Raw genomic sequence first — 24,485 nt, forward strand, 5'->3', positions numbered from 1 at the left:
GATAATCTGACATAAAATAAAAGGAGGAAAAAAAATTCAAAAGTCAACACTCATCAAACATAGTGTTGAATAATGAAATTGAAAAAAAAATTAATTTTATAAAAGAAAAAAAAATCCGAGCCAATCTAAATTAGTTGGCCAAACTTGTGAGATCATAATAACCCCATAGTAAAAAAAATTAGATAAAAAAACAAATCTCAATCACTAACTAACACAATGTAGAAGAACAAAAACGAAATAAAAGAAATCACATAATTAAAAGGACATAAAAAAACAACCCAGCCAACCTAGATGAGCCAACCAACCCCGAAACTCGGGTTATGTGAATGAGATAAACTAATAAAAAAAAAAATAAAAAAAATTATGAAGCTCAATTCCTAAACAAATTAAATGATAAAAATAAAAAAAATTAAATTTTAAAAAAACCCAAGCCAACTCGTGCTAACTTGTCGAAGTCATAACCCATGTCATGAAATTAGAATAACTCTATAGATAGAAAAAAAAAAAGGAATCACGTGGTCCAATTCTAAATCAGCCTAATATTGAAGAATGAAATTGAAAAAAATATTTATTTTTAAAAAATAATGTAAAACAATCAATCAAAGTTAACCAGATCAACTTTTCAAACCTCTGATCTAGAAATGAGGTCGGGATTAACCCATAAAAGATGAACAAAAAAAATCATAAAACTCAATCCCTAATAAATCAAATGTTAAAGGATGAAGTTGAGAAAAAAATTCAATTAAAAAATAAGCTCTAAAGCAAAACAAATAATAATAAAAAAAATAAAAACTAAAATTGAAAAAAAAAACATAAAATGGCAGTACACTTTGCAACCTTGGATAGTTTAGTGGGAAGATTGATAATATAAAAAAGAAAAGAGAGAGGAAAATAAAAAAAGGGTTACCAGAGCCTCACCATTGCCCACTGATCAACATTGCCACCCTAATGGAATGAACTTACCGAGCCGCTTCCACCGCCACCAAAACAGCTGCTGCTCGACTATCAAGGGAAGCCACTTGCACTACTAGAATGCGACAGCTTCCTTCACAAGCGCCAACAAGTTTGAAATTTACCCTCTTTCTCTTTAATTATTCTAGATCAATAATATTTAATTTTATTTTGCTAAAATAAGCATCAACCGTGTACTTGAATTTTTTCTTGGCATAATCCAATTCCAAATAAATTTAATATAAAAAATTTAATTGAAAAAAATAAAAATTAAAAGAATAAAAAAATTACTAACCTTTTCCATGCTTATGTAATTCAGCCTAGGACAAAAAATGAGCTGAATATTTGTTTACTATTCCATTTCCGTCTTTATAACTTTAATTATTTTAAATCAATAAAACTAAATTTAATTTTACCAAACAAAACATCAACCAAGCCATAGAATTTTCCCCAACACTACTAGATAGGCAGCCAAAGCAAATTGCAAAACCTATTCCCAAATGAACACAACATTAAAGGAACAAATAAAAAAAATCTAGCTAGCTAGTAACCAAATTGAATAAATCCAAAGGACCAAATATTTTTTTTTAAAAAGCAAAACACTGTATAACATTGTTTTAGTAAACAGTTTTGTTTCTGTTTCTGATCAGATTTATTTTATTTATTTATAATTATAATAATATATAATAATAATATAATATAATTGTATTTGTAATTGTAATGAGCCATTATCCAAATAAAATAAAATAAAATAAAATAACAACTGACTACAGTAGCTCATGCATAAATGGAAAGATAATTCCTTACCTTGATTCACAGAAAGCCACCAAATCATGCCTTATCTCCCTCGTACGGAAGTTTGACTCATTTGGATTGTGCAACCAAACACATATTAGGAATATTTGTGTGAGAAATCTTATTTAATGAAACAAAATCTTTTAAGCTTCGTCATCATTCAAGCCCCTTTTCTCAATTGATTCATTGTAATAACCACACAACGTGATTCTTTCCATCCATGAAAAGATACCGCATCGACTCAAGACTCAATAAAAAGAGGAAGATTTTCACCATCTTTATGCCAAACCAAACTTAAACTTGATCTTTCTTGAGTTCTCAATGGAATCAAGTGGTACGGAGAAGTCTCCCTCCGAGGGCTCTAGCATATCTGCAACCTCGGAGGGAACCCCGCATGGAGATGGTGGTGCTCTTGATCAAACAAAGATGGACAGTACGAAGAAGATGAAAGAGAAAGCTGCCAGAGGATCCGAACCAGCACTCCTTCCTGAATCAAGTGCTCGAGTTTTGCTGGGTTTGAAGCTTTCTAGTGACAGCTCAATCCGCGGATCGAAGCAATTCAATCTATTTAGCCCCATGAGTGTTGGTTCTTCTCATGCAAAAGAGTCCACTGATGAGACCTCGAGGCAAACCGAGTCTAGGGTTTTCTCGTGCAACTTTTGCAAGAGAGAGTTCTCCACATCCCAAGCCTTAGGAGGGCACCAAAACGCACACAAACAGGAGCGGGCACTAGCCAAGAGGCGTCGGGAGATGGATGCGAGTGCTTTAGGACACTTGCCATATTACCCTTATTCAAGCCTCTCAACAAACCCCTATTATGGATCTTTAAATAGGACACTCGGAGCACGGATGGATTCCTTCATTCACAAGGCATCGCCTTCTTCATGGACATCCCCCGGAGGGCATCGCTATGGCGCGCATAGCGGCTGGCCCAGGCAAACTTTGATGAACACACAGCCTTCCATTGATAGGCTAAGGACAGAGAGCTTGAATGCTTTTTGTGGTGGATTTGGAATTTCTACTTCCTCATCTTCTCCAAGGTTTGATGACAATGGCATAGTTCGCAGCAGTTTTGGTGCTTCTCCATCATCAAACAATATTGCCGCGATCAGAAAGCCTCCCGTTACTGATCATATCCAGCAAATTAACCCTCCAAAAAGTGATCAAACAGATGAATCCGGACTTGATTTGTCTCTCAAGCTCTAGCAAATTAATATTGTTTATTAGAATTCCACCACAAATGCTTAATTAGTTAATATTTTCATTGCATCTTAATCTTGTTTACAATTTATAAATGTCAATGCAATTTTTTTTTTTCGTTTTTGATATATATGGCCTTGTGAAACTTGATGCATGAGATCTTACTATGTACGAAGGTCGTCTTTATAATCTTTCCCAACTTGTTTTTTTAAGCATTTTTTTTGCCTTTTCTTTTTAATGAGTTATACGGGCAAGCAATTCTAGAGTATTTAAGGAGTAATTATTCATAATTACTTCATAGATCAATCACACAAGAAAGAAAAAAAATCACATCCGGATTCATTAAAAGCGACGATACTATTTATCATACATCCTCTAATATCAATCTTTTGTGATGGATATTTGCTCAAAAAAGTTTCCAATTCAAGAACACATATATTAGTTGGTAGGTTTTTGAAAATTTTACATGGACAAGTGATGTTAATTAATGAAATGATCAAATGGGGAAGGTGTAAGTTAAATATGGGGTTTTGAGGTGTGAAGCATTGATGGGATTTGATGGCTTAATTGAGTAAAGATACAAAGGTTCCACTTTAGTTTTTCAAGTGAGAATAAGAAACAAATTACTTCCTGTAATTTGATTCTAAACAGATACCATAATGATACTGAAGAGGGCTGGCACCAACTCTTAATTCAAGTCTTAACCCAACAGAAAATTAATAAGAAAAAAAAAGAAACCCTGATAAAGAAAAATAGTAGAAGATAACACAAAAGCAAGGAAATCAGATAGGTAGTTGCCAGGGATTTGGTAGATTAACATGCCATTTTAGAGCCATAAAATCAGATTCTTTCCTATTCTTCTTTAGAAACCTTCGATAATAAGATCTCTTACATGAATGATGCTATATATGAAACAAACAATTTCATAGTTAGTGTTAGTATGCTTTACATCAACATTATTATACTCGACTCGGCAAATAACTTGAATCAAAATTTAAGTTATAAGTTGGATAAGTTAACATAAGTAATTAATTCAAAATAAATTGTAGATTCAAGATTTTTTTAAAAAATTAAAATGATTTTAATTTGAACTTTTCAAGTCAAATTAAGTTTTAATTGAATTAATTGAATCGTGAGTTTGTTTATCAAATTAAAAGGATCAACTCTTGTCTAATTTAAAATAAAACGTAATCCAAAATATGTTTTGAATTAACAAGTCATCAAATTAATTAAATTATTAGGTCAAATAGAGTTTAATAACACTACTTTATATATCCTTTTAAAATCATCATTGGACTAACTATTGAGCAATATTGATTCTAATTAAGTACTTAAATTCCTAATATTAATTAGGCAAGATATTTGCCCATTCATTAAAATGCTTATCTCACAGATTCGCTTTGAATTCTGATCCTAGATCATAATCCACCTTAAAGAATATGTACTTGAATATTTATGTTATAGACTTATAGGTGATCTCTATGAGTTAGATACACAAAAAGTATACATGCAGGGGTGGCTCTAGGATACAATCAGGAAGGGAGTGCCAAAAGAAAAATCATTAGGAAACATTTAGAAATAAAATAAAATAGTAATGGATAGAGTAGTAATTAAATTTTGGGATGCATATATATAATTTAAAATAAGTCTTAAATTTTAATTCAAGGATAAATTAATTTTTTTTTTATATAAAAGTCGAAATAGATATAAATTGAAAGATTTAGCACTAATATGAAAACTTCATCAAATTTTGGGGAATGCCAAGCTTGATGTGGCAAGCTTCATTAACTATTATATATGTACATATCCCCAAAGATTTTTGAAATATATTATATTTTAAATTAAGTTTATATATATATACACACACATGTATGTATAAGTAAAGTATTTCTTCTTAATATAGATATGTAGTCTGCAGAAAATAAACGGAAGACGATATTGTGTATTTTTTAATGAGGTTCTTAATTAATGTGTGATTCGTTTAATTATTAGTGAAATTAGAAGCATTCATGATTCTCTCAAACATGTGATTACTTAATAGAATCTCATAGTTATTCGAATTTTAAAAAAAAATATTAGTAGAGAACAATTGAATTAATGTGTGATATATATATATATAGGTGTTGAATATATTTAAAATATATTTGACAACAATTAAGTGAACGGAGAGGTTTTAATTTTCAAAGAAGGGACTTTATTGGCACTCTATTTTTGATGTTAAGACTCTAAAGATATTTAAAAACAAGTTAATATTTGTCAAAGTACGTATTAAATTGATTCCATAGTAATTTTCTTGTGCCACCTTTTGCTCTTTGCGATGAAATGATTTATAAGATTTTTTTATCATTTTTTTTACTGATTTTAATATTAATATTTAAAAAAATTCTTTTAACAAAAAATGATTCATAAAATCTTATTCATACTTATATTATTGATTTTTTATCACCATATATAATTAAAAATAAAATTTTAAAATAATAGGATTTATAAATATTATATGACACTAATGCTGATATGCATTATTATCCTAAACCTGAGCAGGGTCTGAATAAGATTTCTTTGTTTACATATATATATGCACATTATTTACTCACTCATGATATATAAAGAGATGTTATTTGAAAAATACACTTTTAGATACCATGATTCAAAAATATTATAATAATAATAATAATAATATTATTATTATTATTATTATTATTTTATTTTATTTTATTTTATTTTTTTATAGGAGAAGGCATTGTAATTTAATTAGCATACTGAAAGACTAGACGAATATTCACCTCAAACATATTGAGTAAAGAAGACGTTTTAACTTAAAAAATTGGAATGTTGATTTGTTTTAATTGACCTTGGTTAGGGCTGGGTTTAATTGTTATGGTTTTGAATTTGGATTTGGAAAAGAAGTGAGGCCCGGTTTTGGAATTCAAAGCCCAAGAAGAAGGCAAGTTCTTGCTGGAAACCCTAGCTAGTGCCCAGTTTTGTAAATTCTAGAAACAAATTTTAATTATGGAAAACAATCCCTAGTGCCCCATTTTCGTACGAAATATAATAGGAAAAGCTCAATCACATTGTTTTAATGAAGTAAAAAAGCACATGTTTTTTTTAAGAATTTATTATCCAAATATATTTTTTACATAATGGGAATGAAAACATGATTTTCTCCTAAAAACATTCTTTACATACTTAGGTTATTGACATTATTAAATTTAAGGGTTTTCTTGTTTTGGTAAGTATTATTACATCCATGGTTGGCAAGTCAATATGATGCAATTTTGTTGTCTTCTTGCTCCACTTACTTCCAAAGAACATGGCGTTAATTACCTTTTTCGTAGCACTTTGTTTTGTTTTTCCTAATTATACAGCCATGGTCTTTAATTAATATATACTTTTTGGCTTAAGAATATGTATTCTTATTTTTTTGTAATAATTACTACGAAATAGGATTGTTTTTCCATTCTTGAAAAGATACTGGATTTATTCAAGACTCAATAAAAAGATGATCGATCTTTCTTTTATATTGTCAATGGACTCGATCGTTCCAGAATGGTGCCCCTCCAAGGCTTCTAGCATATCAGCAGCTGCCTCCGGAGGAGAACCACATAAAGATTGTGGTGATCATGATCAAAATATGAAAATGAAAGAGAGAGTTGTCAGAGGATCCGAACCACCACCCTTTCATAAATCGAGTGCTTGTGGTTTGCTCGATTTGAAACCTCACACTGACGGTTCGATCCGCGGGTCGAAGCTAGAATTCAATCTCTTTAGCCCCATTAATGTTGGTTCTTCTCATGCAAAAGAGTCCATGGATGAGGCCTCGAAGCAAAGTACCGAGCCTAGGGTTTTCTCATGCAGCTTTTGCCGGAGAAAGTTCTCCACATCCCAGGCCCTAGGAGGTCACCAAAACGCACACAAACAGGAGCGTGCACTAGCCAAGAAGCATGAAGGGTCGGATGTTGGTGCAACTCTTGGGCAATTTCCATACAATCCCTATTCAAGCCTTCCAACAAACCAATATTATGGATCTTTTAATAGGTTGGTTGGGGTGCGGATGGATTCCTTGATCCACAAGAAACAGCCTTATCCATGGAATTCCTTCGGAGGGTATCGGCATGGGCATGTTGGGTGGTCTAGGCAAGTTATGGTGAGTACACAGCCTTCAGTTGATAGGCTAAGGGCAGAGAGTTCAAAGGCTTTTATTGGCGTCCCGTTTGGGAATTTTTCTTCTCCTTCTTCTTCTTCAAGGTTTGAGGATCACAGTGGCTTATTTCGGAACCCTTGTGCTTCTCCCTCATCAAATATTGCCTTCAATATGCCACCCAGTACTGATCATCTCCAGCGACCAAACAGGCCTCCAAACAGTGATCAAACAGATGGATCGGGACTTGATTTATCTCTCAAGCTCTAGCAATATTTGTTTATTAGAATATTACATTCATATTTTAGCAGTATTTAATTAGTTTTATGCATGCTTTTAATTCACATTAAAAACACAAACTTAATTATTGATATTGTTTAGTCCCGTTTTCAATTTATGAATGTTAATGAACTTCCTCTTCTTCTTTTTTTTCCATTGTCACACAAATATTAAAAAAAATTTAGTCTCTTCATTAATATTCTCTCTTGAAAAAAATGACTTTGGATTTTTTTTTTCTATCGTATATTCTCGAGTCATCATGAAATTAAATGGTATTTCTCTCAATTCCCTTAGATTTCAACAATTACCTTTGAATTACCTTGATCGATGGTCAAGGAGGGAGAATACTGATCATGCTAATAAACTTCGTATTTGAGATCAGATGGAAGGTTTGGATGCTATATGAGATCTGATTATATACTTCCCTCTTTCCTTTTGTTTTTTTTTTTTTTTTTGTTATTGTTTCATTGACTGTCTGTTTTTTGTTTAGAGGTTTCAGGGGTATTTTGTATTGTGGTAATTATTATTTTTTAAAGTATTTTTTATTTAAAAATATATTATAATAATATTTTTTTACTTTTAAAAAATTTATTTTTAACATAACATATTAGAATATTAAAATATTAAAAAAATAAAAAAAACAATTTTTAAAACTAAAAAACAAATGAAAATGCATGGGATCCTTGTTTGAACTTTCTTTTTGGTCGTAGGCCCTCACAAACTTAGAATCTCTTTATTATTTTGCAATTCAATACACATATTGGTGGAATTGATGAGTCATAAATGGGAAGTGATTGCTGTGAAACAAAAAGAAGCTCCTCTATTTGAAGACTATAGTTGACTAAATGTGCAAATACATGGAAATAAAGTGGCTGATTGCTTAAAAAGGGTGCATGGCATTGAAAGGTTGCTGATAACCCCATAGAGATCCTGGTATTTTCAAGATTATGATGGGCTGGAAGGTGCAGGAGACTAGGCTTGCGTAGGTTGATTAGCTGTAAAACAAGTCTTTTTTGTGGATTTAGGGGACCCCCGATACGTAATTTAGCACTGATGACGGAGAAAAAAGTCTTAAATATCACGTTAATTTGCAAAAAGCATAACTTAAAAGAGGAAGAAAATGTTTTCTTATCAAGGAGCCCCTCCCTTACCTTGAAGTTAAGCGTTGTTTACATGGCCTTGAATACATATAACTGTGTTTATGCGAAGATAGGAAATCTACTTGTTATATATCGTTTTTAACTACTTACAGTCAAAGGCATAGAGTGACACCGAAAATGATAACAATTCACTATGAATGCTGTCTTAGTTCTAGGTTTTGTACGAGTATAGAATGATCAGTGTACTTCATGTATAGTTTTTTACTACTTATAGTTAGAGGTCTAGAGCGACAACAAATCACTATGAAAGTTGTCTTAATTCTACGTTTTGTGGTGTATTCGATGATGATAACACGACCAGTCTTTGGAGGATACATATTTAAGAAGCATGCTTTCATTTATATGCATCTCCTGGATGGGTAGAAGAAGAGCCTGTTGTGTTTTTTGGAACAGATATATACACCGAAAATGATAGATTTAAAATTTTCTGGAGTTTCAATTTCTTGTTAAATAGATTTAAAGTTGTTTATAGTTTATACAAAATTATCTGAAAATTAGATGTTCTTTTTTGCTTTAAATAATTGCTTCATGCCTAAGTTGTTGCTCATTATAAGTCGTTTAAGTGTCTAGCCTCTAACAGTAATTCACACGAACCACTAGCGAGAAATCTCATAAACTCTTTTAAGAGAGAGAGATTTTTATGTCTTTAAATGCTAACTCTTTTCTTGTGTGTTTTTTCAAATGTTTTGTGTATTATACTATTTACTATGTACTTTACAAAAATAAAAAATATAACATTCTATTTATAGAAAAACCTAAAATCTCTATAAATAACAAAATATTAATTTTTCCATTGAATAATATCACATATATTATTTCAATATAATTTTAAAAATTTATTCAATTAAATCTCTTCTTGATTTTTATAGATTTAGAATTGTAATTCCTTGTATAAGTTACACTTTAGTATTTAATTTCTAAAATGTATTTACAATCATGTCATACTTGATTAATCATCACATTTTAATTTTTAATCAATGGTTCTTATGTGTGTGACCCATTAGGTTTTATAATAAGTTAGTCCAAATATAAATCATAATTCTAAATAAAATAGGATTAAAAAAATTATTTTATTATCAATTCAACAATTGATTGATTTATATTTGAAGATCAAATACAATATATAGCAACCTGTCATGATCCTCTAAATATTATGATCCTCCAAATATTAAAAAAAAAATGCAGTTTGATTTAATCTTTCAGTGTCTAGATGTAATAATTATTCATTCATTAATAATGTTTTGATTTAGACATTATAGTATAAAGTGTGTTTACTATATTAAGTCATGTTTATTTTCAACAACATAATCATTAATTATTTAAATAAGATTTAAAACTTTTTTCAAATCTCATTTCACCTTATAAAAATTTATAATTAATACTATTTGAGAACATATGAAATATTTTTTTTTTCTAATTCACCTAGAGTGATGAATCCCCTCTTGATTACTTAAATATATTAATATATTTAATGTTATACTCAATATTTATTTATTTGTTACCCTTAATTAAATCGTGTAGCAATATCAAAATATAACACTTTTTATAAAATAACTTAGTGATCTCAAATCTAATAATCACTTACACAACTATTACATAAGCCTTTACATATATACATGTGATCTCTCTATGTAGAATTCTTATGCAGATCAATTCAGTGTACATGTTATTTAACAAGTACCTACATATTAGTTTTAGGTATTCCCTCATATCTTAACTTACAAGAACAACGGTTTCATTTCATAAAAATAAAAACATAACATATATATTAGTCTTAATAATTTCAATTAATATTCAATCATAATAGAACATTAACCAGGAACATTTTAGAAACAATACATTGATTTAATAAAAATCTCATAATTATAACTTTATAATTTTTTTTTATAAAGCATTTTTGTTTCAAAAACTTTATATTTACTCTAGATTCATAAATAAATGAATATTAAAAATAAATAAATCTTTATTAATAAATTAAATATATTTACATTAAGATAATCCCAACTAATTCACTACAGTACATGTAAACTAACACAGCCTCTTTCCAAAGTTCTCGCCGGCTGCAACTCGGCAGGTTAATTCAAGAATCACGATAAATATGCTGTGGCGTCCACTTGAGGTGCAAATTTAATCTTCCAGATTTAGCCTCATCAAGTTGGAAGCACTCTTTGTATTCCCCTTCCAATATGACCCTGGTCAAAGTTAGGATGCATCTTCCCATATAATCCTGAATAAATATAAAATTAAGAACAAAAACTCTGTCAATAATCATCACAGCGACACAAGGTCAGCAAACGAGGGCATGCACAGTGCAGTAGCCTCTAAATCCATCAAAGTAACTAGATCTTAAGTTATTTATCAGGATTCCCTTCTTTTAAAAGCTTGAAAATGCCAAGCACCAAAGATCCTGACAGGAAAAATGCGCACAGGCACCACCATCGCACTCCCATACTGAGATATGCACATAGTTGTGGTGCAGAGATCAGTTTTTATATAGTATCAAAGCCACTCATTTGACCAATATGCTTAACATCAGAAAATTAATGGAGGGCAAGGACAAGGGACTCATATAAGCATCCAGTTCGGAAGTCAGTTCCACCACATAATTTACAAAGACATTAATTTTGGAGTACGATGTGCAAGCAGTAAACAGCGAGCATTTTGATGATTGCTCCAAAAAACGTAAATAATAGTGGAATTGATGAAAACTTTTTAATTTCAATAGCATTGACAATAAGAGCAGCTTGACTTACTCTCAAACAAAGCCACAAATTTTCTTATTAAAATGTTCTTTCAGGTCATCATAGCACCAACCTGTGGGGATAATTGCGAGAATGCAATTGAACCACAGAACTATGGGATAACAATGATCACACCTATACCATCATGTAACCAATGAATGATGAACTTGAAAAATACAGCAAACGTTTTTTTTTATTTTTACCTTCCCGAATGTGTCATGATCCCAAACTTCGATAATAAGCATATCATGCAATCCATCCTCAACAACAAAGTCAAAAGTTTGATTCCAAACAGGATTCAAGCAGTTGTTCACGACCTGCACAAGGAAATCAAGAATGAAGCAAAATTATGCTCTGCAGCTAATAAGAATCACAGTACTACTGAAGATTTTAAGAAGCCAAGAGCATGAGGCAGAAATGCAAAGATAGATTAAACCCCCTTCTTCAAGGGTCTCATTCACCGTAAGAAATGCACAAGGAACAGAAATAACTAGAAGTGAAAAGGGCAAGATTAATGAAGAAATCACAAGTGAATAGCATTTAAAAATATTACTAAAAAAGTTTCATGGTTTGGCATGAAACCTTACCCTCGTTTTGTTTCTCATCTCTGATTTCTTCATTGTTAGTGTAACGAAGGGGTCAGCCTTACCCATCAAATCCACCATTGGCAAATCTTCTGCAGAAATGACAGTGACAGCGAGAACTCCTCTAATAATAACCTCTCTTCTCTTTTGTGTGACTTCATTTCCATTTCCAATAACTCCTGTACCATTTTCCCCGCTTTTAAGTACCTTCTCCAAAGAGGTCATTGAGAAGTCAGAGGAAAAAGGGTTGACAAGGCCATTCTCCACGCCAAAAGGACAGTACAAAAGCTCCAGGTGCACCTAAAATCATACAATAGTTGAGACAACCATAGAATTGTGACAGTCCCTCATGGTTCCAAGGAGATAAAAGATCTCTCTGAGTTTTCATGATAAAGTATTTCCGAAAGGAGGTAACGAGTGTTCTCACCTGCCCCCTGTTTTTATTATCTCGTTGAACCTCCAAATCTTTGACCAGCTTCAACCACACATCCTTCACTTTACCAGGCTCAAGCTCGCTTAGCTTTACTTGGGCACATCCAAGAAGCTCAGATGCTTGTAGCCCCTCATCATCATAAACTTTTACCACTAAGTGTTGTGTGGATGCATCTTCAACAACAAATTCAAAGTGTTCGTTCCATATTGGATTTAGATCATTGTTCTGCAGGGGAAAATATCTCAAATCAGGTTATGCAACAAAAAATCCGCTCGAGGAAAAGGTTATCTTAAATTACACTACCAAAGAGTGTTGTGACACTCACGATTATTTTGCTGGTTTTTGTTTTGTCAGGTAAAGGGCGTATGTATAACTTTGCAAAGGGATCCGATTTCCCAATGAGGTCTTTATTTGTCAAATCCTTTGCCTGCACAAGCTTCACCTCCAATATTCCCACGGGCTTTAACTCCAAGTCACTGCACAATAACATTATTAGTTACTTCAATGAATTGCTAAAAAGAAAACAGTAGCAACCAATAACCACCACCAGACCCTGCCCCATCTCCCATGGTCCCATCCTAGCAGGTTGAGAGGAGAAAAAGCACCACCAACGATGCCATCACCCCCTTATGAGCAGTCCTATGGTCCCACCCTCTCTCTAGCTATTTGAAAAGAAAAACTGAACCACTAACAATGCCATCACCACTTCTGGGCAGCTGAACCATGTATTTAAAGAGAAAGAGACTGTCAACAGACATTTGAGCATGAAAACTTAATGCAAAGTGCAAAGTCCACCACTTGGTGAGTGTGCAAGGAGATCAACAGTACATTTATTGTACTTGGTGATTCCAGAAGCAACTGTTTTGCATTTTTTGGAAATATGCCTGTCTTGTATAGAAATATTGGACCACGGCCACCTCACACAACTCCATGTTTGCTTGGGAACAGGTGTCAAGTTGAGCAGACATATAAGCAGCCTGTCTGAAGAGTGCGTGATAATGGTATGCAAACAGATTGTGGCCCTCCAAAGGTTGCAAGATTTAAAGAATGGCATGTCTAACATCCATATTGGGAATAATTGCAGGAAATCATTCTGTAACACTTCTTCCAAGTTATCATGTGATATCAGACTCCTGTTAAACTCTTTCAATGAAGTGAAAAGGTGTGAATGAGGGAGATCTCCAGTATACAAATTTGGTCCAAGACCTCAAAAGCCAATCCATTAAGTATTTTTGGGTGATGAGCCCATGGTGTTACACTTGATCATTCAAGTTACCCAAATGCTTTTCTACAATCATGCAATGAATATTGAGAGACCAGCAATCAATGACACAGGTTTTTATAAGGAAAGAAAAATGAAAGTGCAACAAAAGTTCTGGTTTCTATCTCTTTCCGTGTACTGATATACCTGTAATCCCCAGGCAAAATTGGAACAACTTTCCGAACAGGCCAGGTGATAGAATCTTCAACAGCATTCCGTATTGTCTCCTGTATGAGTAAACATGCAGCTTTATTATGCTTGAATCATGTTGTCACATAAATCTGGAAAGTAAAGCCCTGTTGTTTTTCAAGAAATAGAATATTTGCCCCCACCATCCTCCACAAGCACCATATACAAGCAATCAAGTATTTGCTTATGACCGAACATATAAAACACCCTTGTAATAAGAAAAAAGCAACATGCTTCACCCATGATCTACAATTTACCTACTTGAAATAATCTAGTCTCTCACAACACAGCCTAGGTCTAAAATCTTCATAGGCCAACAGAATATTTCATTATGCAATCACAATGATCGATCCCAAATTGCAGTGATAATGGCTTTTGATTAACTTCAATTCAAGAACTTGTGAATTGTCGCACTTTGTCCTTAAAAATCCAATTTGTAATTCAAATGGAGCTTCAAATCTTTGGTATCATCAAATCATTCACAAAGCCATGAAGATCATGTACCTTTTCACAAACCTAAACTAGGAACTTGTACACTTTAATCTCCTTGACAGAATCTACCAGGATACCAACTGACAGACTAAACATCTTAAGTCCATCATTAAGACAATAATATAAATGCCAATGAGACTGGAAACTTTTAATCCAGTACTGAATTAAATGCATGAACTAGAATTAAATAAGAGAATTGTTGTACTTTCATTTCTTTTATCATATGATGAAATGAAGGAGGCCAACAATGGGTTGTACAAACCTGAATAGCATCATCAAGTCCAGGAATTGCAGAGATGTCACCGCCAATAACTTTAAGTGTAAAATCCATTTTTTTCTGCAAGACAAAACCATGTACGCTAAAAACTTATACTTCCTCAGTGTATTCATGCACAAGCTCATGATCATGTGTGAGAAAGAGAGACCTAAAGAACACATTAGCACAGTTAGCTATTTTGTCTAAATTCACTTCTTTGTAGTCAAATAGATCAGATTGAAGCTTTGGATCAGACCACTATGATTTGGACAGCATGATGCAACCATTCCCATTCAAATGACACTTCAAGCTCCCAGTCCCATAAAAAAAATGTCTTGCATATATATATCAAAAGATAGAAGACATGGAAGAAAGAAGATTTCAAAAGCATATGATTGAAAAATGGATGTTGGTTGATCTGAAGGGAACAACATAGAATTGACCGCATGTGCTGCTAGTTGGTGGGTATTGCAATCCAAATATGTTAGTAGATACTAAGATAGTCGCATACTAAGGTCCGTTGGTAATTAGACCAGATAACTTATTTGAATAACATGCGAGTAAAATATTCTATTAATTTGCTAGATACATGCTTGCTTGCAACACCCCTCCAATACACACAAAGAACCCCCCCCCCCCCCCCAAGGTGTAAATTCATATACATATCCTTTTCAAATCTTAGAAATTTCTAACTCTTGAGAATAGATACTGCACCTTTTGTCTCAAAGAATAACAAATAGCTCCAAAGCAGGGGAACTCAGGAACTAGTGGCTTAAAGATCAACCTGAAAACCCCAGTAAATCCGATATCTTTCACCTGAATACAAAAGATCAGAAAAAGGGAAAAGAGGAATAAAATAAGAGGAAACTAAACAGAGAGGGCAAAGCATGAAGTGGTGACAAGCTGCACTGAATGTCATGTTACAGGGTACAAAAATAAATTCTTGAATGAATAGAAAAACTCGTCATATTAACACAATAAGACATACGGCTGATACATGTGCACACCTGGTGGGATGGTCCTAACATTCTACACTCGACCAGAAGAAGAAATCCGGAAGCATAATAAAAGATGTCATCAGCCAGGAAACCTTTTAAGTTTCCAATGATTACACGAGAAATAATATATTGAAAGAAGCATATTTTGTAGGATTTTCAGAAGATTCATGCAAGAAAAATTGCTTGGAGCAGGAAAGCAGTTAGAGGTTCATCTTTATTTTTCACCTTCCAGTTTCCAGAACGTTTATTTAGATCATTTAATATTATTAATGAAGTCTTCTAATGCAATGCAGATTAGGACAATATCAAGTTTTGGAGACAACCATACCTGCAGTTGCATTAGGGAGGCAAGTCCCATCCTGATTACAACATTCAGCAAAAAATACTATTTCTAAGTTGTAACAAATCCAATGTGAAAAGACAGTAGCGTGGATAGGTATTATGGTTCGGCAGGTAAAGCAGAGTTTCAACAGCACGAGTATAGAGATTATGTCAAAATTAAGGATAAAGATTCCATATTCTCTGCTAGCTTGCCTTTAAAGGATTGACATGGTGATATTCTGAATTTTTGTTATTGTTTTACCTGTACTGGCAAAGAAACGCCAAATCTAGTCTTAATACCAAGTATTATACTTGGATTCCCATCCCAGTTCATTTCCAACTCCATAGTGATGCCACTGCCTTCATCTTCGATGATAGAAACTCCTAAAAATAACATTGATTTAGGATTGCCAGTTTGTACCATGGAAAATATTGTACCAAACAATTAAAATGCACAGAAAACAGAATTCTACATCTGACCATAACCAAAATATTACTGTTAGATAGGTTGACCTTGATGATGTAGAAAGCAAACACGAGAGAGAGTATCAAAGTCTTTTCCATTATTAGTGAGCCTACCTTAATTTTAACTTATACTTCTATATATAATGTTAAGATATTTTCTGGTTCTATTGTTGGAGCCCAAGTGGCTCTATTTGTTTAAATATCAAAGGGATCTTTGGTAATTTCATGTTAGATATGCATTACCTGTAACAATTACAATGCACAGAAAACCGGATTCTACATCTGGCCATACCCTATGCAGGAACTAAATCTACAAAGACCACCATTTCGGCCATATCAAAACAATTAAGACAGAAATATTCCCTGAAACAATTCTCCTACAGAAACTCATAATCGACACAGAAATGGGCCACTAGAGCACATCAAAAACCAAATGAAATGCTGCATGCCTCCTACAACTAACCTATCAAGACATCTGTAATTGCCGATGGACATAAACTAGGCATAACAACCAATATCATAAATAATGGCATCCCAGTTGCAAAATAAAAAATTTATAACCAAAATCTAACAACGTTAAATACAATGAAACAAAGCCAACCTGTAAATTGGGGCGCGACAGTTCCAAGAGTAAATTTTGAAAATTTGAGAGATGACAATATAACCGGTCTATATTGCTCAAGCACAGGCTCCAACGAAGATTTTATCAGGCCAGAAGCTGCCTACACCCACCAAATTATAGATACACTAATTCACTTTCTCGCAACCAATTGACAATGACCCTTTATTTCTAATAACTAGATAGTCAAATGCTATAATAACCTAGAAGAAAAGTGAAACAGTGAAACCCCATGGTAGCAAAATACCTGATCAACATATGGCCAGATCTTTGTAAGATGTTGATTAAGCCAATCCAACTGAAGAAATAAAAAAAGCAATAGAAATCAAATAAGTAACATCATTAACACATACATAACATATACAGAGACCAAAAATGGAAGAGTAGGAGCAAGCGAGAGCTTAACTTCTGGCGCTGAGAGAAGACAACCCAAGAAGGGTAGAACTCAGCTGGCAAGATCTTTCTTGAATCATCCACTGTCATTCTTGCAAAAGCAGCTATAGTTGTTGCCTGAAATTATGATTAAAGAAGAAACCGGAAACAGAAAAACATACAAAGAAATCAAAAAACACATAACGAAATAACTTAACAAAAACCCAGAAACACAAACACAAATAAATAAAAACACAACAAAAAATCAAACTTTACAACTTCTTAGCCAAAACCCAGAAACCAAAAACACAGAGAAGCAAACTTTATAGTTAAAACAACATAATTAACATCAAAGTAAGACAGATAGCTACTTACAAGCTCAGACCGAAGCTTGGATCTTGCGTTTTCAGACTTAACAAATCCGACAATCAAAGCTAATCCGACAGCAAGACCGAAAATTAAGCCAACAAAAAAGGACATCCTGTGTTCTTGGATCAGTACACGCTACGCAGTGAAAAGGAAAGAACGTAGTAGTGTGTGTGAATGATAACAGAAGAAGAGAGAAGTTTCCTTTCCTCTTGTGTGCTTCGAGTTTCTGAGGCTAGAAAATGTTTGCTTACTGTTTCTTTCCGTTGGTTTTTCAGAGGCCGTTTGGTTACTGTGGTATTGCAGTAGTTGCTTTCGATTTTTTTTTTCATTTAAAATATATTGAATTAATATTTTTTTATTTTTTAAAATTTATTTTTTACATTAAAATAATCTAAAAATATTTAAAACATAAAAAATATTTTTTGTATTTTGTATTTTTTAAAATTAATTTTTTACATTAAAACAATATAAAAATATTAAAAATTAAATTAAATTTCAAAAAAAAATAAATTTAAATTTTTAATTTTTTTTTGAAAAAAGTTGTGTCCGTGGAAATCAAACTTTTTAGTTTTAGGTTTTTTTATTTTTTTATTTTTTACTGGTGTTTTTTACCTGCATGCAAGAAAGTAAGTGAAAAGTCGTTGGCCGACATAAATCCGACCTTTTCTCTTTATGTATTTTGTTTTGGTTTTTTTAGGACAACGAGATTGAGATATTTTATTGGATGCTTGTGATTTCTTTCCTTTGATAATGCTTCATTGATAAGATGGCAAATCGCTAGACTTTTTTTTATATATATATATATATATATAGGTGATAGCCACTAATTGACTTATTTATCATCTTATTTTTTATGTATTTATTTTTATTATTCAACCTGTTTTTTACCTAAAAAATTATTAAATTAATATTTTTTAGATTTTTATATTAAATATTTTTTAAAAAATTCAGATTATTATCACATTAGCACTCCGTCTGAAAGTTTAAATTGTGGATTTTTTATGTTAATCTAAATTTATTTTAAAATATTTATAAAAAATAAAATTAAAAAAATCATTTAAAAAAAAAACATTATTGGAGTTGAAGTGATTATGTCTTACTTTAGTCACCATGCATTCCAATTCAAGATAAACGTCTGTACTTGATTTTGAGTTTGACAATAAGAAGTTAAAAGTAAAAATACTGTGCAATTCGATTTATGTACTGTTCGTGAAATGATGTTTTTGCTCTTTTAAAAAAAAATTAATTGCACTTTTTAAAAATTATTTGGAAATATAATTGTATTTTCCATCTTAAGCATATTAATTTCCTTCATAATCAAAACTAGCAAAAAAAAGGTATAAATATCTTTTTTTATTTAATCATGCACAATAAATTAACAAGTTTATCCTTAAAATAATAAATAAATTAATAGCAGGTTCAGGTTTGGTATTTTATAATTACTGAGATAATCAATAGTATTTTTATTTTTTAACATTAATTAAATATTAATTAATTTAAAAAAAAAATTGAAGTGTGCACCACATACACTAGCATGTAAGATGTACCACCACATTTTAAATGGCACATACAATACCTCTCAGTTAAAGAAAATGTTATTTCGTCATATTATTAGATGCGTCACTGCATCTTTTTTTCTCATAATACCGTGTGTGTCAATGGTGGTAGATGGTTTGACATCGGTCAACTTTTTTTATTTTTTTCTCTCCTACCCAGAAAAATATAGGTTGGTCCTCTTTATTTTTTTATATTTCAACTTTAGTCCTTTTAGTTCCTTGATCATTTTGTCAAATTTTTGTTTGTTTTCAATTTAATTTTTTAATTCTAATTTGTCTCATATCATTTTTTTCAATTTCATCCTTTTTCTTTTAATTTCTATTTTTTTTTATTTGACTCATTTATAAAAGTTTTGATGGTTTTCGATTTCATCCTTTAATCCTAGTTTATGATATATTATTTTTTCTAATTTGATCCTTATTTTTTTTATTTTTGTCCTTTTATTATTTTTTTCAATTTAACTCTCTAATCAAAAATTTGTTATTGCCTTCTAATTTATTTTTTATTTTGATTTTAACCTTCATTTTTTTAATTATGATTTTTTATTTTAGATCTTTTTGTATAATTTTTTTTCTATTTTATCCTTCAACATTTGATTTGTTAGAGATTGGACTTTCAAGTTTTTTTATTTGATTATGTATGGTGCTTCCGGTCTAATGATCGGGATCACGAGCCTAAAAAATTAATTCAAGACGATGGTTTTTTTCATCTTTTGACTTATTTTTTTTATTTTTTCACTTAACATTAGGAAATAGTAAGAATTTAAATTAATAGAATTTATCATTTTGGGACTCAAATAAGAATGGATATTTAAATTAGTAATTAATATCAAGTTTCCCCAAAAAGATTCAAACTGAACAACGTTCAAGATTTCTCTCGTCAAAAATAACACCGAGGGATAAGACTAAACACTGGCATTCAAGCCTTCTTCAATATAATGGATTTCGACTAAGTAGTTCCTGGTTCTTTTTTCTTCTCCTTTTTTTTTCAAGCATTTTTTTTCATGTAATTAACTGTAAAAATATCTTCAAATTAATTTATGCGAATGATTAGAGGGCACCTAATATCGCAGTTTTCTCCCCCAGTAGGGACTTTGATGATGATCAGCAGTGATTAAAGAAGAACAAGAGAATGATTTCACCCAACAAACAAAATCTTTGATCAATCATGTGATCATTCACTTGCAAAATAAATAAATAAATAAATAAATAAATAAATTCTGCTCATATTTAGAGATATAAACATATAACTTGTGATCATTTTATCACGAATTAGGTTGGTTGGTAGGCTGATAGTCGACAGTTTTTCTACTATAAATTGAAGGTCAATTTTGAGCAGTTTTCCTACATCATCATTTTATCACGAATTAGGTTGGTTGACATGCATTTCAGCACAAAAAATTATTTGAAAAACAATAATTACCACACTGCCAAACGTAATCCTCCTCATTAATACCACCAATCATCATTTATTAACATGTATCAATATTTAACCTGGAAAACGGCTTTAATCATTCGGTTTGGGGTTAATTATTTTTATTAAAACAATATCAATTAATTCTTTAAAAATAATTCACAAAGTTAACCTACTTGGGATTAACCAAAACACTAGAAATATAATAATTAAGCCGAGTTAATATCTTTTCGATTTAACTTGAAATCTAATATGAATTAATCTTCAAATTATAAATTTGTCCAAGCAAGCCTCTCACCTTATGGGAATTGTGAAGCTAATTTTCGTTGCAATTGATGTATTTATAAAAAATATTTTTATTATAAATTTTATTGGATCAAATTCTAAAAAAAATAATATTAACAAGATATTTACTTCCCAACCATCCTAAACTTGTAAAGTAACAAGAGTGAATTTTAACTCAATATATCATATTTATTTATTTGGAAGATTTTTTTTTCAATAATATTTATGGCGCACTTTACTGGAATTTGTAGTTCTGATTGCTCTAAAAATGATGACAATTTTAATGAAAAATAAATAAAGATGATGCAGCGAAAAGAATTTTTATGAATATATGCTGGGCTGAGGTTTTTCCCAGTTTGGCCCATATTCTAGTTGAAAGTATGGCCCGTTTTGTTTAACTTCAAATGTTCTTAAGTCCAATATTGAGGCCCATATGGACCAACCAGCCCTGTTCTTAAACAACTTAGGACGTTAGGAGAAGGGGAGCCTGAGAAAGCATGTGCCTCTCTTTTTTTTTTCTCTTTTTTTTGTCACCACAATTTAATAATATAATAAGCGAAGCTAATCCAAGATTTTAAATAATCGATCATCTTCTGAATTTTTTTATTTAATTTAGACTTGATAAATCAACTTAAAAAATTTACAATTAACTGAATTTTAAATTAAACCAGAAAAAGATGTTAAATTGGTAAAAACTAATTGATATGAATAGATTTTTTTTACCCGATTGACTTAGTTAACTAGATACAAACCCAATAAATCTTTTATTTTTAAAAGAACAAAACCACACCATTTTAATAAAAACAATTAGTCTAGGTTAACTCGGTAATATAGAAATCTAGATTTTTTTTTATTAATCTCCAAATTAACTATGAATTTACAAGGATCAAATCCAATTTTTTAAAGGGAATTCTAAAAAAAAAAAAAGCTTGTTACAGGGCAGACTTTGTCTAACTCTTGTTATAGTTTAAAGTTTTTCAAAATCAATCTTACCATTTTTTTTAAAAAAATTACTATGGTCATTTGATGTTAAATAGAAAACAGTTAATGATGGTAGAACCCTTTTTTTGAACTTGTTTTTACTCTTATTAAAGTTTTATTATTATTATTATGAAAAACCATTACGTTTATAAGGTTTGTGAGGAAAATACACAAGAAAATAAGTGAAACAAGTGGGCATGTCAGCCCCGTTTGCTATTTAATGGTAAATGGTCATTGAAATTTTGAAAAAAATTATAAAAATAATATAGCCTAAAATGGACCGCCCCATTTTTATATTTTTCCTAACTTTGATTAGGAGGCTTGGATCTTGGAAAAAACAAGAGAATGGAAAAAAAGTTATTCTGTAAATATTGTGTACCCACTAGAGCTAGAGCTATGCAGTCTCCAATTATTCTGGAAAAGCTTATGATGCTCTGGCAAATCGGACCGACCAGTATGGAAAGCATCTCAATATATTATTTCTTTATTGGTTGGTTCCATGCTGTGATCAAAATCCAACGTTGTCCTGAATCTCAGTGGGCACCACATGATGGCATGGGCAACTGGAGACACCCATGAAGATTACCAAGCACTTTCACTTCCTAAGGATAAGTTCATGTTGCTGTCCCTAGGAGTGTTCTGCCCCAATCATTTTTTAGCATTGATCCCATAATCCAGGACAGATCGAGGGCAGGTTAAAAATTAAAAGGGAATAATATAGAGACAACTAAGAATGAAAAGCAACGTATTTAAATTTGGTAACTGTACTGTGTAGTAACTTGTGTGGACTGACAGAGGCATACAATTCCAAGTTGGTAATTAAGACTGCGTTTGTTTTTTATTAGCTTTCATGTTAGCCGGGAAATAAACATAGCAACATATTTAGGATGGTATAAAACTAGGTTTTACGCCGTGTGAAGTTGTAGTTATTTTTCAAAGTGTTTTTTATGCTGAAATATATTAAAATGATATTTTTTTTTATTTTAAAAAAATTATTTTTTAGATCAGCATATCAAAACGATCCAAAATATATAAAAACATTAATTTTTAACAATAAATAAATTGAGTTTCCAAATGCTTACTTAAATATAAGTTTAGGTTTTGTAAAGCAGTTTTTATATGTTTTTTTAATTGAGTTTCGTAAATATTTTTACTAGTCTCATTTTTACTGTTTGTAGAAAAACCAAAACATTATATCTAAATATTTTATACATGTTTTTTGCTATATATAAATTTCAATCACAATTTTTACCAAACACGTATTTAAATTCAACTAACTACAACTAAAAATATTTTTTCTAAACTTGTTTTTTTGGATCCATAATCACAAAAACTACTTAAAAAACAAATACACCCTAAGTATGCTTAGATTCAATCGGCTCGGTGAAAATATTTGCAACCTTTAGGTATCTTAGCCGGCTTGAAGTGGCCACTTTGGGGGTTGATGCCAAGATTTTGCACACAATTATTATACCTTGCTTGGTATCATAGGTGAATCAGGAATATGGTCGATTATCCAGGTTTTATTTTAAATAATGTTTAAAACAATCTCGTTGAGACATGTTAACCCATTTAATAACTTTAATTTTGTATAAATATATTGATATATTTAGGGGGTGCCTCCGCATGCATATGCTGCACATGATCAGGAGCAAAAGCCATGAAATAAAAATTGTATAGTTTGCTAGCTAGGCACCCTTTTCTTGGATCTTCTCCCTTTTCTTGGATTTTCTCGTCGTAATCCAACAACTATTCTCTTCATTTTTAAACATAGCAACATATTTAGGATGGTATAAAACTAGGTTTTATGTCGTGTGAAGTTGTAGTTATTTTTTAAAATGTTTTTTATGCTGAAATATATTAAAATAATATATATTTTTTTTAAAAAAAATTATTTTTTAGATCAGCGTATCAAAACGATCGAAAATATATATAAAAATTAATTTTTAACAATAAATAAATTGAGTTTCCAAACGCTCACTTAAATATAAGTTTAGGTTTTGTGCAGCAGTTTTTATATGTTTTTTTAATTGAGTTTTGTAAATATTTCTACTAGTCTCCTTTTTACTGTTTGTAAAAAAACAAAAACATTATATCCAAATATTTTATATATTTTTTTTTGCTACACATAAATTTTAATTATAATTTTTACCAAACATGTATCTAAATTCAACTAACTACAACTAATAATATTTTTTCTAAATTTGTTTTTTTAAATTATAATCACAAAAGCTATTTAAAAAACAAATATACCCTAAGCATGCTTAGATTCAATCGGCTCTGTGAAAATATTCGCAACCTTGAGGTATCTTAGCCAGCTTGAAGTGGCCATGTTGGGGGTTGAAGCCAAGATTTTGCACACAATTATTATGAGCGTGTTTGACATTGTGGTTGCGGGTACTTTTCAAATAGTTTTTCGTGCTGAAATGCATGTTAATGATGTTTTTTTATTTTTTAAAAATCATTTTTGACATCAGCACATCAAAATGATTCAAAAAGTACAAACCACACTCAATTTTAACAAAAAAAAAAATTAAATTTTGATGAAACGCAATTACAAACACAATACCAAACGATATCTGCACCTTGCTTGGTATCATGGGGGAATCAGGAATATGGTCGATTA

At 31.2% G+C, this 24,485-nt stretch overlaps 3 protein-coding genes across 3 annotated transcripts; 2 read left to right on the forward strand and 1 right to left on the reverse strand.

The window, feature by feature from the left end:
* Positions 1-2,067: 2,067 nt before the first annotated feature.
* LOC133674262 (uncharacterized) lies at positions 2,068-2,952 on the forward strand. Its single transcript, XM_062095292.1, has one exon. It carries the CDS (start codon positions 2,068-2,070, stop codon positions 2,950-2,952), a length of 885 nt encoding a protein of 294 aa, XP_061951276.1.
* Positions 2,953-6,445: 3,493 nt separating this feature from the next.
* On the forward strand, positions 6,446-7,354 carry LOC133674347 (zinc finger protein 3-like). The gene has a single exon (XM_062095400.1). It carries the CDS (start codon positions 6,446-6,448, stop codon positions 7,352-7,354), a length of 909 nt encoding a protein of 302 aa, XP_061951384.1.
* A 3,114-nt stretch (positions 7,355-10,468) lies between these two features.
* Positions 10,469-17,922, reverse strand: LOC133674518 (synaptotagmin-5-like). The gene is made up of 13 exons (XM_062095671.1): positions 17,630-17,922; positions 17,286-17,392; positions 17,130-17,178; positions 16,865-16,985; positions 16,061-16,182; positions 15,194-15,295; positions 14,486-14,560; positions 13,690-13,769; positions 12,607-12,757; positions 12,276-12,506; positions 11,852-12,148; positions 11,468-11,581; positions 10,469-10,750 (listed from the first exon to the last, which is right to left on the reverse strand). The coding sequence occupies exons 1-13, from the start codon at positions 17,732-17,734 to the stop codon at positions 10,604-10,606; spliced, it is 1,701 nt and encodes a 566-aa protein (XP_061951655.1). The 5' UTR covers positions 17,735-17,922; the 3' UTR covers positions 10,469-10,603.
* Positions 17,923-24,485: the final 6,563 nt, after the last annotated feature.

The sequence above is a fragment of the Populus nigra genome, chromosome 15, assembly GCF_951802175.1.
Source record: "Populus nigra chromosome 15, ddPopNigr1.1, whole genome shotgun sequence".
Lineage (NCBI taxonomy): Eukaryota > Viridiplantae > Streptophyta > Magnoliopsida > Malpighiales > Salicaceae > Populus > Populus nigra.

What these genes read in the sequence shown, in the direction of transcription:
- LOC133674262 (XM_062095292.1), top strand. Translation starts at nt 2,068, where the DNA reads ATGGAATCAAGTGGTACGGAGAAGTCTCCCTCCGAGGGCTCTAGCATA.
- LOC133674347 (XM_062095400.1), top strand. Translation starts at nt 6,446, where the DNA reads ATGATCGATCTTTCTTTTATATTGTCAATGGACTCGATCGTTCCAGAA.
- LOC133674518 (XM_062095671.1), bottom strand. Translation starts at nt 17,734, where the DNA reads ATGTCCTTTTTTGTTGGCTTAATTTTCGGTCTTGCTGTCGGATTAGCT. An exon ending in TTCTCTCAGCGCCAGAAGTT is followed by an intron (nt 17,179 to 17,285) that starts AAGCTCTCGCTT and finishes ATTTCTTCAGTT; the next exon opens with GGATTGGCTTAATCAACATC. An exon ending in TCTGGCCATATGTTGATCAG is followed by an intron (nt 16,986 to 17,129) that starts GTATTTTGCTAC and finishes TGGTGGGTGTAG; the next exon opens with GCAGCTTCTGGCCTGATAAA.